This window comes from Bombus pyrosoma, linkage group LG13, assembly GCF_014825855.1.
Source record: "Bombus pyrosoma isolate SC7728 linkage group LG13, ASM1482585v1, whole genome shotgun sequence".
In the NCBI taxonomy this organism is placed as follows: Eukaryota; Metazoa; Arthropoda; class Insecta; order Hymenoptera; family Apidae; genus Bombus; species Bombus pyrosoma.
The window spans coordinates 6,440,505-6,455,079 of NC_057782.1; the positions used below are offsets into that span (position 1 = coordinate 6,440,505).

General features: G+C 42.2%; 1 protein-coding gene across 7 annotated transcripts in view; it reads right to left on the minus strand.

Annotated features, from left to right (window-relative positions):
- Window positions 1-288: 288 nt before the first annotated feature.
- LOC122574141 (calmodulin-binding transcription activator 2-like) overlaps window positions 289-14,575 on the minus strand; it is a 41,470-nt gene continuing 27,183 nt past the window's right edge. For 3 of the 7 annotated variants that reach the window (XM_043741356.1, XM_043741357.1, XM_043741363.1), the window contains 11 exons: window positions 11,854-12,042; window positions 11,368-11,766; window positions 10,307-11,071; window positions 9,707-10,042; window positions 9,390-9,637; window positions 9,089-9,288; window positions 8,770-8,877; window positions 7,593-7,750; window positions 6,938-7,434; window positions 6,171-6,326; window positions 289-5,326 (listed from right to left, as the gene is read on the minus strand). In XM_043741356.1, the coding sequence (XP_043597291.1) occupies window positions 5,188-5,326; window positions 6,171-6,326; window positions 6,938-7,434; window positions 7,593-7,750; window positions 8,770-8,877; window positions 9,089-9,288; window positions 9,390-9,637; window positions 9,707-10,042; window positions 10,307-11,071; window positions 11,368-11,766; window positions 11,854-12,042 (3,195 nt within the window). In that variant the 3' untranslated portion in view covers window positions 289-5,187. The other 4 variants (XM_043741359.1, XM_043741358.1, XM_043741360.1 and 1 more) reach the window with 4 other exon arrangements.

Genomic DNA, 14,575 nt, shown 5'->3' on the forward strand with positions numbered 1-14,575 from the left:
ATTCGGTAGCTTGTGTCTTGGACGAGTGCCTAGAGCTAGAATAGACAAATAAGCGGGGGTAAGTCAAAAGGTAAGTGAGTCAATAAATATATAATTTATTAAATGCAATGATGAAATGGTGTAACAATAGGGGGCGGGCGAACGGCGATCATAGGATCGCCATAAGGGCGGACAAGAGGGAATACGCTGCCCCGCCCAACACCCCCGGATCGGAAATATAGATAAAATATTTTCGTTATTATTTACAATATTAGTTGAACGTTAGTCAATAAATAATAAACAGTGGCGTAATCCTTTATTTAATATAATTTAATAATGTAATATTACGTTTGCGATAATAAAAATATTACAAGAGATGGAGCCTTTACCATTATTCGTTTCCACTAAAAGTAGCACGAACTTGTTTAAATTATTGCAGCCATCGTTCCAAAATTCACGCGATCAGACAGATCCCCTTGAAACCGTGTTTGACCACGTGTGTCGACGATCGATATTCGTTCAAGAAACCTTTACTGCCATCGTTCCACGGCAAATGATAAGTATCCAAGAAAATCAGCTTTCGTGAATTTTCGAACGTGAGTAAACGTCGGCTGGATGTAGATGTCGAAACAGCTGTCGAAACCATCAACCTTCCGGGATAGTCGCTCTTCGCGAAATCGAATGGGATTTAACAAATTAATTAATCGGCGTTACGCTTCCTCGATATCCGTATAGAAAAACCGCATAGACGGCGCGGAACGTCGCAACAACGCCACGCCGCCGGATTATCACAACGAAAGTACGCGACATGCTTGGACGTTATTATCGAGTAAAATACAGAGGGTTGATACCTCGATAAGACTAGAAATATGTTTATGTAACGCACGGGCCAGGCAGGCAGCAAGCAGGTACAAAGTGACCGTCTTAATCAAGGAACAGTGAGTAGAACATGAGCTAGGCACCGATATCCGATCGTTTCGACCTTTTCGACATCGTGATACAAACGTCCTACAGGATGACCCGTGATACACCAACATGACGTCAAGATCGAAGGTGTCGCATCTCGTTAAAAACGCGTGGACATACATCTTTCCGCAAAACTTTTTTTTTTTTGTACAATATCTTTTCTTCGTGATGTTACTCGTAACGTGCATATTCCTTTGTTTCCTGATAGATTCAGAATGTTGCGTGTCGCCGATAGAACTTGTTTACTCGTTAAGAAAATGAATGTTTTTATCTCTTCGAGGATAATCACGTGCCTGTGTAATTTGAAACGCCAATTGATAGATGATTCTCGGTCGTGCTGGTTTATAACGAGGCATCTTACACGCGTATATATCTCGTGCGATTTTCTGGAGACTGGACAATTGGAAATATTCGAATCTATAGCGCGAATCAATCATTCCCAATCAAAGGAGAAGTTTTTTTTTTTTCTTGCTTTAATAGTTCCTCTATACCTACTGATTCGTCTCTGCATCTAGAAAGTTTAGTTTGAAAAGTGGCATGACATATTTTCTCATCTGTATCGAGTTTAATTAAGTAGTAATAAAGTTATAATTAATTATTTATATAATTAATTAAAGTGGCAGCAGTTAGGCCATGCGGCTCCTATCATCTAGTCGTCTTTGACTCTTGGCTTTCTTACGTAGATTTAAAAATTTGTTTACTTATTAAACTTTTATATTTTGAGAATAATTTTTATTAAGTGACTTTTAAAGTTTATGTATCCTCGAAGCGCCTACCCTAGCGATGTCTTTTAATTAATATTATTTTTTAGCATTTTCTCATTTTTTTCTTTTTAATCTCGCTGTTCTCCATACCTCGATATAATCTTGGTGTACGTGGTAATTTAACGCGATTCTAGAGTAATAATGGGGAACTCTGAAATATTTCGTCCGCGGCGCCGGCTTTTCCATCTGGGAACTTTTCTTAATCGCGACTGAAAAATACTGTGTGCAAATATTTTATACTTTTTTATTTCTTTTTATCTTCTTTTGTGTCTTTTTTTTTCTTTTTGTTCGTTCGTTCTCGAATGTCGGAAAAGCGACGTAACCGCCGTATTTGAAGATCGGGCCACCGTCTGGGAAACTCTCGAAAAAAATCCGTTTATTTCGGCGTGTGTGCACGGAGCTCTAATTCCTCTCTTTTCTATTTTTTTCTTTTTGCTTATTTTCGCTTTCTCAAAAAGTCAGAAATTTTTATCGTAAAATTCGAAAGTTGATTGCCACGCACAAAGTTGTACAAGCCCGACAGACTAAAAATATTCCTAAGGTGAGATTTCCTTTTCTTTCGTCATCGGCCACGCTCCCCCGTTCTTTTTCGTTTTAATCGACTTTTTTTTTTTTTGTTTGTCTTGTAATGCACTACATACTCGCTAGCCCTCGTTTAATAGTTTCTTAAATATGTAATAAGCAAAAATATGAATATAATAATAGTTTTGTGTATATAATAATAATTATTATTTTACTCGTCTCATTTTAAGTATCGATAGGATCGTGATTAATTAATTAATTAATTAATTAACAATGATTAAAAGAGTGTAAGAATTTGTTATTCTCTTTCTTTCTCTTCTTCCATTCGCATCCTTCCCTCTCATCATTATTTTTTTTTCTTTTTTGTTTTCATTATCAACTAATAATTCTTTAAGCTTAATGGCATGAAAATGCTCGTTGGAATTGACTCGTGTGTACAGTTTATCATAATTCATTTTTCTTCTCTCTTTTCCATTCGCGCTCCGCACAATTATTTAACCTCGCTACAAAAACCTCATAGCTTGTCTTAAACACCGGAGGATCAACACAGGATTTCTTTACTTTTTTTTTTTCTTTATTCTTATAAATCGAAGACGAGGATCAATCGGTCCATCTATCAACAGATTCTCCCGACAAATCTGACGGCGTAATCTCGACCCACCATAATGGATTTGTCTGTCTGTCTGTCTATCTTTTTTTTTTTTGCGTCTCGGCGACTCGCGTCCCCAATGGACGTTGAGACGTTCGATTTTTTGCGTAACTTTTTTTTCTTTAGTATTTTCTGCGGAAATACTTTCTTGGATCACCATTAATTTATCACAATAGATTTTTGTCTTCTTAAATCAATTTGAACGCGGGTACCACGGCTGTGCCCCCGTGCGCATATATTCCGCCTCGCTACGCCTTAATTTACCTCTATTTTTTAATTTTTATTCTTTCTTTATCTAAAGAACCTTTAAAAAAATCCCCTACTGGAGAGAGAAACGGTAGGTAGTTTTGTAACAATGTAATCGACTATCTTACCCTAATATAATTCTACGAAGTTGATTATACTGTGACTTTAAGCACAGCCCGTGGATGAAGTGCCCCCCCGTTTAAATAGAGAAAGGGCTCTTGATTTTTTTATGTTTTTTCTTTTTTGTTACTTTTACTTTTTACTTGTTTCTTTAAACTCTCTCTCTCTCTCTCTTTCTCTCTTGCTCTCTCTCTCTCTCTCTCGCTCTCTCGCGCGCTCTCTCTCTCTCTCTCTAGTTCTCTTTAATTTTCTCTAGCAGCCTTTTTTGTTCACACGCTCACTCGTCCATGCTCTCTTTCTCTCTCTTCCTAGGTCTCAGATATACCAGATTTCTCCGAAAATAAGATGCTTCTTGTTCATCGACCTGAATTGTATTGCCTTTCTTGTTTAAAAGCGACAAAGAAAAATTGTATCGTGCAAGGAAGAGATCATTGCTGCCACCTAATTCGAATATTATGCAGTATCAATATCTCCTGAACGTTCACGTACAACAGATATTGCACCGTGTTATTACGGCAATGAAACATTCGCATCATGCTCGATCGTATTTAAAAAAAAAAAAAAAGAAAGAAGAAAAAGAGAAAAGGTAGAAAAGAAAAAGGAAATATGAAAAAACGTCGCGAGATTCGAGTCACTTTGATTCAAAAAATTCGATTTCGCGTAAAGCTGTGTTATAGCGAGGAACAAATAAAAAAAATAGCGTTCGATGTACGACAGCAACGAATAAAAAGACTTGCGCGTCGGATCTCGATCGCCTTTTTCATCCTTCTTTTCAACGATAAATACTTAAATATTGAAACAAAAACAAGCAAATCGAACGTCATTCGTACTTTGGTAGTTGAAAATAACGCGCTGCGTAAAATACTTAATACACATATGCTTTCTCACTCCGAGATTAATATGTAAAAACATAAATTAAACTTCACAAATATGTAAATCGTACAAAAAGACAGAAAAGAAGGGAAAAAAGAAAGTTCTTCTTCAACGACGTGTCCAAGAGCCTCTTATCAATACTGTTCTCTCCTCGTCGTTGTCTATATCGAGTCTTGTACCATTTACGTAAATAGTACGTAAAGTAAAAAAAAAAGAAGAAAAAAAAAGGAAACGAACAACAACGTATATAAGCTATTACACTATTGTCGCGTGAAACACTTCGACGGACACGCAACGCGAAAATAATGAACCTCTAGAACGGCTCGTTCAATGTACGGTGCCACAGACTTGCAAGGATAACAAAAAGAGTATGAAGAAAACTATCTATACAGTGTGCCAAAAATCAATGCAAAGTATAGTCGTTCTTAAAAAGGTTTCAGCAAAAAACATAGCCTCTTTCGTATTCTCAGTCGTAAAAGGTATTTGATACAATTGATGCCTCAAGCGAGGGCAACGTTGCAATTCTACGAACATGCTTCGACCGATGCGATTCTTAATACGATTTTAAATAAATTAATGCATTATCTATTATGCTTGAATCGCCTTGCACGTGTACAACGTCTCGTGTACGCGTGCTAGAGAGACCATGATAGACCACCTACCTCTGATACCACTTATCGTCAAGGTCGACCGAAGAAACAAATGCAGGAAATAGGCATAAACGGCAGCGTCGAATAAACTGAAGCGAGAAATGAATAAAGTGGATTCAGGTGATGATGTCACGATCCTTCGGCTGAACTGTGGGTCAAAGATGCGAAAGGTGGAAATTGATGTTTAGATCAAAAAGGCAGGTACGTTATTAATCAAGGATGTAGAGAGCAAAGCGTGTCCGTGTCGTGATCGGTCGTCAAAGGCTTCTTGGACTATTTTGTTCCTGGAACCTTGGCGAACCTCGACGATTTATCCGTCGTAGCGTACCCCATGACGACCATTATTGAGTGGCTAGGCTCTATTACTTTGCTTCCGATGTATCATCACCGTTCTGTGTGCTGTTCGATCGACAGTCGATTAAGTGACCTCTTGGTTGGCGGCTACTAGGCTGGCCCCTGGGCTAGATGAGGGCGAGCTTTGGGGGACAGCAACCGCCCGTAAAATGCCCGCTGGCGGCCTCCCGTTCCCGTTTGCGGCGGCCCTGGCGTTCTGCAGCCTAATTCCAGAAATGCATTGGTTTATGTAGATCAAATTTACCGAGCTAACCTATTGCGAATGTGCATACATGACACTGAATGATCAAGCACTCTGAGGAACACGTGAACTACGAAACAAACGAGCGCATCTAACTCGGTAGAACCGCAATTAACACTTTGCTGGCAACGATTGAAGTACTTTGTATCACGATTCAAGGAACATTCTTCTCAAACATAAAGGATATAGTTACAGTTTCCTAAATAAAGTACTTCAATTCCCTCCCTTTTGCTTTTCTTTCTCTATCTTCTTTTGTACTTTTTCTTTTTGTATAAACTAATCTACAGGAGAGCAAAGTGATAATTGAAGAGAATATCTTCTCGTCTCTATGAGAAGCTCCGTTTATGATGACCGTTGCATGGACTCTGGTTACTTTCGTTAAGAACACGTTTAAGACATATAAAACAGAAAACACAAAGCACCGGTCACATTCCGTATAATAACACAGAAGCTAACCAAGATAATTCGTATCGGAAACAATAGTTCGTTATTCGAGGGTCGTGAAACAGGGTGCACTGATCGTCCTGGTGAAAGCGAAAGAGCGAGTATCCTTTAAAGAGATACAGGAGCGATAAACGAGCAGTGTTTGCCGCGCGACAATCGCCCTACTTGTTTTCGTTACTTACCGGTCGTGAATCGTCCCACGACAAGCTGCATTAGTACACACAGAAGAGGGAGACTTTAGAACTTTAGATGTCTTTCGTACGATAAGCCTTTCGTGTGCTAACAAGAAGTCTACATAACTAATAATGCGTGCACATCGTTGCAACAGGAAATGCAATTATGTGCACCGGACGGATACTAACTTGATCTTCGACTGTCGCATGAACTGCTGGATCTTCCTCGCAGCCTGATGGGCGGCCTGCTGATGAACCGCTTGCTGTCTGGAGCTAGCCGAGCCTGGACGCGAGCGATAATTCCTGTAGTTGCTTTGTATCACCAGAGCAGCCTTCGTAGCTTGTCTGCGAATAGGAAGAAAAGTAGACGCCCATGAAATAAGAACTTGCAGTGACACGCTTCGAGAATGCGTCGTGTATGTATATACATAATGGACAAGAGCGAAAGAAGCGCAAGGAGGGTAAGCTTTCATCTCAAACAAAAGTCGTATTAATTTAATGCCAGGTTAATTTTGTATTCAGGACGCCGCAGCGGAGGTAAGGAACTTCCTAAAGTTTTCGGATTATTTACGATGCCAATTAAAAGTTCACCTCCCTCTTCGTATCACCCCTTAGAGGTAGATAGAATGAACTTTGGTGAAATCCGTCCGATTCAACTGGATCGTTAAATTGGCCCCGCGGTGGTACGCGGTGGTGTCCTCCCATTTTATTAATTGCAGCTTATTAAAACTAACGTTCAACTCGGCGAAATACCAACGAGAATTTAACTATTCGAACGAGCCGGTGAAAAGTTTCGTGGCGACAAGATTTCGTACATTTAATCGTTGTTATTATTTTCAACTTCGTGTCCGTATTATATAACGATGGAAGTTAAACCCTTTCGTCCGGATAAATCGGGAGGATAAAACGAAGAGTAAATAATACGGCTGCGACGTGTTAAGCTAAAAACAGATTACCTAAAATAAGCGTACTGTTTATGTCGACGATAATATTGTTGGATGAGTACTGCAGCGTGCCTCTCCGCTTCTTCCTGCCTTTGACGTCCCTTGTAATTTCTGTAGGCTTTCTGGATCATTCTAGCGGCGTGATAAAGCTCTCTTTGTTCACGATCGGACAGAGTAAGCCTGCTCAGATCCGCTTCGTTCCCGTCACCGTTTCCGTTACTTCCACCTGTCACTGTTCCGCAAATTCCAGAGCCCATCACGCTACCGAACTTCCGATCTCCACCGGTCGAATAGTACTGGCCGTTATGACCGTTATTTCCGTCAAGCTGCAACTGCAGCTGTAAGAATTCACAGAAGTCGGCCGTCGTAGGCGGTGGAGATGGCGAGTCCGGTGTGAGACAACTGCTAGATGGACTCGAGGGACTAGCATCTGCGTCAGCATCCGAGACTGATGCCGCTCCTCCACTGCACTCACGATACGAGTCGAACAATTCTCCAGAATCGAGCGGCTATAAGAATTACCAGCACCATGCGATATGAATTTCATTCTACGAAGAATTTTATTTTAAGAGTACGGTAGGAAACGTGTTGCTTAAAGGATTTCTGATATAATTTCAAAGAGAAGAATATTGCATACGTATAGGACTAAGATATACTGAATGCTTACCATTTGCTCCATCAGAGCATCTTCTAGAGATGACAAGGGCGGTGCCGGGGGAGGTGGTGAGGAAGAAGACGGAGAATCACCTTCCGCTCTCTTGATCCTTTCCGGTAGCGCAGCTATAATTTGCTCAGCCAATGTCAGCACCCTCGCGTCTTCTTCCCCTATAAAAAGGAATCACCACCCTAGCCAAACTCGAAAAACGTATTACAGGACCGCCGAAATCACATTGATCACAACATCGAGGATTTTTTGTTCGCTTTTTTTATCTGTTCGTTTTTTTATTTTAAAGCCGTGAACGTATTTTTACGATGAACCAAATCGGACGTTAATAAAACGTGTAACACCAAATATTGCGGATTATTTCGTTTTTTTTTTATATATATATATATATATATATGCAGTGGAGATCTCTACATGACACGAATCGAACGTCTTCAAACAGGCAAATCAGATGGCGAGCGTAGACGTTTTTCTCAGCTTGTTGAATGTTCCGTTCTACGGGTGATCTGACGTAACCCGTGGTATTTTGACAATGTGTGTTTTCCGGATTTAGCTCAGCTGTGCAAATCACGTGTTCTCGTGTAAATTGTCTCGTAGGTTCCAATGTTTTATTGATTGATTATTATTATTTTTATTATTAGTATTTTTGTCACGGATATCCGTTTTAAAACTCGTCGACATAGCCCAGAGACGAGGACTGTCTATCTCTCGGAGAATTGGTCGGCAGCCGATAATAGACGGCTAAGAAAGTTTTAGACGTTACACAGCAATCATCCAACACCAGCAGTTACGAAGGCCAAGCAACACCAATACTGCTTTAAGCTGCAAGAGTTCAGAGGAGTTAGAGGACAGCGAGCCTGGACCATTATCCGGTCGTCTCGTACGCATAGACAGAGAGACAGAAAAAAAAACAGAACACTGTGTGTGTACGTGTGTGTAATGTAATGTGTGAGAAATAGAGATAGAGAGAGAAAGAGAGTAAGGGAACGCAGTTTTAGCTAGGAATACTACGGATCACAGCCCGCGCAGTACTTGTTTATCTAGGCCGATGAATCTATAAGTGTAGTATTAGAAACAGACAGAGTTACAAATATATATGTATATATATGTATAATATATAGTTACAGATAGACAGGCAGACAGACAGACAAATAGAAGGGGAAACGAGGAAGGTACGGACCTACAGTCTCCTGAGGGGTCGGAGCGCTTTCCATTCCCTGCTCGCTGAGGGCTAATGACGAGTCATCCTCTTGCAACAATTCCATGTTGTCCAGCAGCGGCGAGCCACCTGTGTTTTTCGATAAACCCCTTAATGCTACGTTTCCTGATTAATTTTACGCTCGCATGAATTACGACCTTGTACTCTAAATCTTACGGGGCAGAGATATTTTATATGGCGCGGGTCTTTATAGGAAAAGGAACTGTGATTTACGTGTTGGACGTGAATGTATGTGCGTGTATATACGGAAGAGGGCAGTATAATAGCAAACGAGACTAACACAACGCAAGATCGAGACCGCTGTCTTGAGATGGCCTCCTAGGACTAGGGCTGGCGGGTCGCAAGAAAAGCCTCTCGTCTTGTCTTCTCGCTTCGAGTCGATTCAATTCTTCTGCAATCGCCGTGTGACCGTTCTCCGCCGCTAACTCGGTCGCGGTTCTGTTCTGACAATCCCTCACGCGAAGTGCCATTGCGTTCCATCTGTGTAAATAGACAGATATTCGCAACACGAACTCAAACGAAATGAAATATTTCGTGACATTCGGTATTAACGCCAATTTCAAGAAAAAAAATATATGTACCTATAGAGGATCCTGGCTGTATCCGCGTGCCCCGCTGCACAAGCCCAAGCAAGTGGTGTGAGACCGGCGCTATCCTGCCTCAGGGCATCAACTTCAGCATCTAATACGCTACTAGGATTTTCCGCTCTCCAGTGTAGGAGGGCGCAGGCTAACCTGGAGTAGCCCAACCCAGCGGCCAAATGTAGGAGAGTAGGGCCGCCGGATTGTAATGGTTCCGCTCCGGCTCGCCACGGACGGACAACAGCATCCTGAGACATAGATGGTCTCCATTTAAAGGGTCAAGTGTGTTGGAGTTGCTAGCTAGACAAAGTACTGACTTGACAATATGCCACTAGCCGCTCTTCCAGATGAGCTGCGGGAGATGGAGGGCCAGGTCCTTGCAAACGGGACTCCACATCCGCCAAACGATCCAGAAGAGCTCGTTCCGGACTAGGCTCGGATGTCGGTGCCCGACGATACTCGAAAGCAACGCTATCGGAAACAACGAAGCCGTCACACGCCACTTGAAGAGACGCTATTCCCGGAGCATGGGCTGGGCAACGACACCGTAACACTCCTGGTTGTACCAAACACGCTTCAACCGGCTCCGCATCGAACAACACCGAATAAGATTGAGAATTACTCCCACCAGTCCACGGACCAGCGACCAATACCTAAAACAGTAAGTAAATTTTCGCTGCTTTTTCTTGATTAACTTCTAAGCTTCATCAAATGCATCTACGTTGCATCATCTTCTATTTGTATTAATCTTCGAAAATTCTCCCAGCGTACATTGGAATTTTACCTTTCAACTGAAAAGAGACATATTCTGATCGAGTATTCGTGACTTTCAATCAAATTATACGCAACTGCATTCGAAGAGGGAACCGGTATGCGCCGGACTAAGGTTGAATTAATATCAAATACATGAAACTCACCTTCACACCACCCTCGGTGTAACTCCACTCCGGACTATACTCCGCAATATGGACGGTTGTTCCAGGATGACATCCCACGTCATTATCAGATCCGCCTCTTTCTTCAGCCTTAGTTTGTTCAGCTTCGAAATCGTGAAGCTCGGGTAGGTCACCGAACACGTCAAACGCGTCTAAATTAACTAGAACATCGTCCGACGAATCGATGAAATCCATTGGATTGATCATGCTGTTGTCTGCCGGAGAAGGCGACGGAGACGGTGGAACCATGTTGGCGGATAACGTTCGCTGAATATCCTCTTGACTGAGGTCCAAGGTCTCGGCGAAGTCGGTGACCTCGGGACCTGTGCCACCGATTGGCAACGATTGTACCGCAGAACGATCCATACTTTCTTGGGCGTCTATTTCCTGTTGGGTCTGTTGTTCTCTGTCCACGCTCGTCTGCTGTACAATTTGTTGCTCCGTAACCTGTTGCATCTCCACTTGTTGACTTTGCTGTTGTTGCTGTTGCTGCTGCTGCTGCTGTTGTTGTTGTTGCTGCTGCTGCTGCTGTTGTTGTTGCTGCTGCTGCTGTTGTTGTTGTTGTTGTTGATGGTGATACGGTTGGCTGTTGAGAATTAGAAGACCGCCACCACCTTGGATTTGTTGCAAACTTAAAACTAGAGGAGCCGGTTGTTGGCTTTGAGCCGTGTGGGAATGTCTTGAGTATACGCGAGGAGCCGGTGAGGCTGTTGTTGACGATTGCTGACCTCCGGTAGTCGAAGAAACCTGATCATTAGGACGAATATTAAATAGGAACAAGTATCGAACAAAAACAGTACAAAGACGAGAATGTAGAAAATGAGAAGCTGAATTATAGATATGATATTGTCGATCAATATACGTGTACCTATCATTACGATCGCTAGACTGTGGATTTTTATGCCATTATGAGATATTTAAAGGTACGAAGACGCGCATAACGTATGGATTTGCACAAATATCCAGAGTCTAATTTTTCTATCGTCGCTTTCAAAAATCGTCATCCCATCTCAGCACAGCACTCAGATCCACCGAACACGTACCTGATTGTCCGGTGTTAGTCTCCTAGGTGCAAGCTGAGTGCTAGTGGTAGAAGAAGTGGAAGATGCTCTCTGTCTGTCCAATAATTGAGAAACTATCATGTCGACGGGATGATTCGAGTGTTGTGTAAGATGGGGATTATTAGGATCGTCATCTCCACCGAGGAACATGGGTCGAAGCTGGGAAGCCAGCTCGTCTCGCGTCCACTCCTTCTTGTCTGGCGGCAGTGCGAGACACGGTGGCAGCGCCGCGAGCTTTGCATCACCGTCCGGGTAAGGAACGTTTAAGTAGTGAACGAGGACGACGTCTGGATTCTGTAGTAGCCAATAACATCGCCGATGAAACGTCGGGAGGATCGCCGAGTGCACATAACAGCCATAGATACACTCGACTCCCTGTACCTAAGATTTCATCCAACAAGCAAATCTCACTTTATCGAACTCGATTCTGATGCACATCGATTTTCATCCATAAACGAAAAAAACTACCTTCAGTTTCATGTGATCCTCTCGTGTAGTTTTACCATCTTTCCGTTTCTTCCAGCAATAACCGTCCCGCCGGTAACGGACTTTCTTTCTCGAGTACAGTAACATCGAACCACTTCGAGGTCGTACCTTTACCTCCCGACTTTGCCATTCCGCGTGTCTTTGGAAACTGATCAAGATGGCAGCAATTTCCTGATAACAAAACCAAAGCATTTCAATCTATGCAAATCCTCGTACATCGTTTTATTTGCGTCATAAACTGGTACTGTATGCACGACACGTTATGACAGTGCAACTGCGAACTCCTCCAGATGACGAGGATAAGACAATCTCGATTGAAGTAGGATATGCGAATTCGAAAGAGCACATAGACACTTCTCAGTCAGTTTCGCTGACATTTGCTCCCTCCAAGGTTTTCGCTTACTTCTCAAATCGCGCTGATACATCTTTCGATCTTCCTTCGATTCTCATCTTCGTAAAGATACGAACGTCGCAAAACGAGACGGATATTTCGCGACTGATGGTAGAAATCTTTCGAGTGAAATCTAGATCTTGAAAATTATACAAGAAAATATCACAGGATCTCGTTAATCTGAACAGGTCGGGCAATAAAAAAATTCAGATAACAGAGATAAGTTCGTCGGTTAATCCCACCGGCTCTTGTTAATTCTGACGATAGAATTTAGCTGTTAAGATCTCAATTGTTCCTTCTTTGACGAATAAAATTTGTTTTGAATATAAAAAATAATGACATGTAACACAGATCGAGTGTGAATGATATAGGGTATACAAGGTGCTGCTTTAAATACCAAATGTCACTATAAGAAATCGTAGCTAGAGATAACTCTTTATCCCATAAATCTCTCTTCCTGGCCAATATAAAAAATTCTTCAACGTTCCGTGCAGAGCGTTTTCTAGCCTAGTTACATTCACAGATATGAAAAGTAATGCGCGTGTTTATTTCCTTCATGTTTACCTACTACTAATAATAGCAACTCGGGTATTATACGGTTCTTTATTGATTTTCCGCGCAAAGAACCAACTAGTACAGTTTTTGAAACGGAGCGCATGATAATAGAGAAAAGGAACTCGAGTGCTTGCACGATAAAAAAATCGAAAAAGAACGAGAAAAAATCTAATTACCGGCGAACAGATTTTGCCTGGTTAATCGTGACACGTAGTTTTCCGCACCGTACGTAGCCTCAAGTCGACATGCAATGCAAGGTAGAAGGGTGACGTTACGAGACGTGTACAAGGGAGAAAAAATGGGGTACGTAAGAAATTAGAAAGAATTCGGTCTTATAAATTTTTTTCAAATATCCACTAGTTGAGGACAGAGTGGGAGAAAGGCAGCCTCTTCGAGTAAAAAATTGAACACTCGTAGGTGAAATAAGCAGCAGGAGGCAGAAAGTGTGCGGCACGCGATCTCACGTGGCGTAATGCAAATCGAACGCCAAACTGCAACTGATTCGCTCAAACCGTAGAAAGGTGGCTGGCAATAAAATTCACGGTGTTGATATAAAGTTCAGCCAGCGCTTCGCGTGTCACTATCGTTCGAAAAGCGTTTCGCCCGCGATCAATTCAACGTGATAATTCGTAACGGTTGAGGGATCTCTCCGTGAGATTCTGCAAATGTCTTCGACGTAGCGTTCGGAATGGCACGGATACCGTGGGATAATTGAAGCTACACGACCGCAATGATCGAGGAATTTCGCGTACACTTTATACCGATAGATGGTTTCTGATTGGGGTTGCTCGGTTGGCAAGCTCAAACCACAAATCGTACATTTCAAATGAGGTATGTCAAGATTGCACTCGGTTGTGGCGCGGTTCCATCCGAAGGACGCGATCCTATTGGACGCGTAGAGACAGAGCCGCTGGTTAACGTTGCGTCCAGTTACGTAATAAAATTAGCGTGGAACCGTCGCCCTGAAAATGCATAATACGAAAAAAAAAAAAGGTAGACGTAATAATTACCGAGGAACATTCGTCTCGCTGGGAAAAAGGTAATTGCTGAATAAAAAGAAGAGGAAGGAAGGAGGAAAAAAGGAGAGAGGAGCAAAGTATGGTTCAGAGTGCTTAATATCTTTGCACCGTTCCCATGGGTGGGCCTTCGACTTTCCAAAGGTTCTCCAGCGAACGTGGCCTGGATATAAATATTCTTAACGAGGGATGGATGAGAATGAGCGGGACGGGTAACTGGAGTGGCTGGAGAGGGGAAAACGGAATAAGAGCCCGGCGTATACCCGACAGCCAACCATTAGGCCAGCCAAGCGCCGACAGCGAAGCTAGATAAAGCTTGCCCACTATGTTGCATTGATTTACAACTGGTTAATTGATCATTTGCATTCTGTCGGGGATACATTGCGCGGTCACCCGTACAGAAACTAGAACTTCCAAAGGCGATTTTCGCCGTGAATTTCGCCAACACGTTCACCAATCCCTTTAGCTATAATTACGAGCCCACTGATCAATGGTAGAAAAGGTCAAGAGAGGGACTCAAGATGGATGAATCGTATAATCGATGCTCGTTTTTCATTCGAATAGAATCGAAATCGCTTTCTATTTTGCGATAACGGTTACGTAAGAAACTAGTGGAATTATTACATTCCTCTTACATATTAATAACCTACCTAGTATCTTATTTTATCAGTCGGGGATCAGCTACGAAATCTTCTTCACGCGAGGCAGCTACGTAAATTGATTTTCTATGCGTTGCCATATT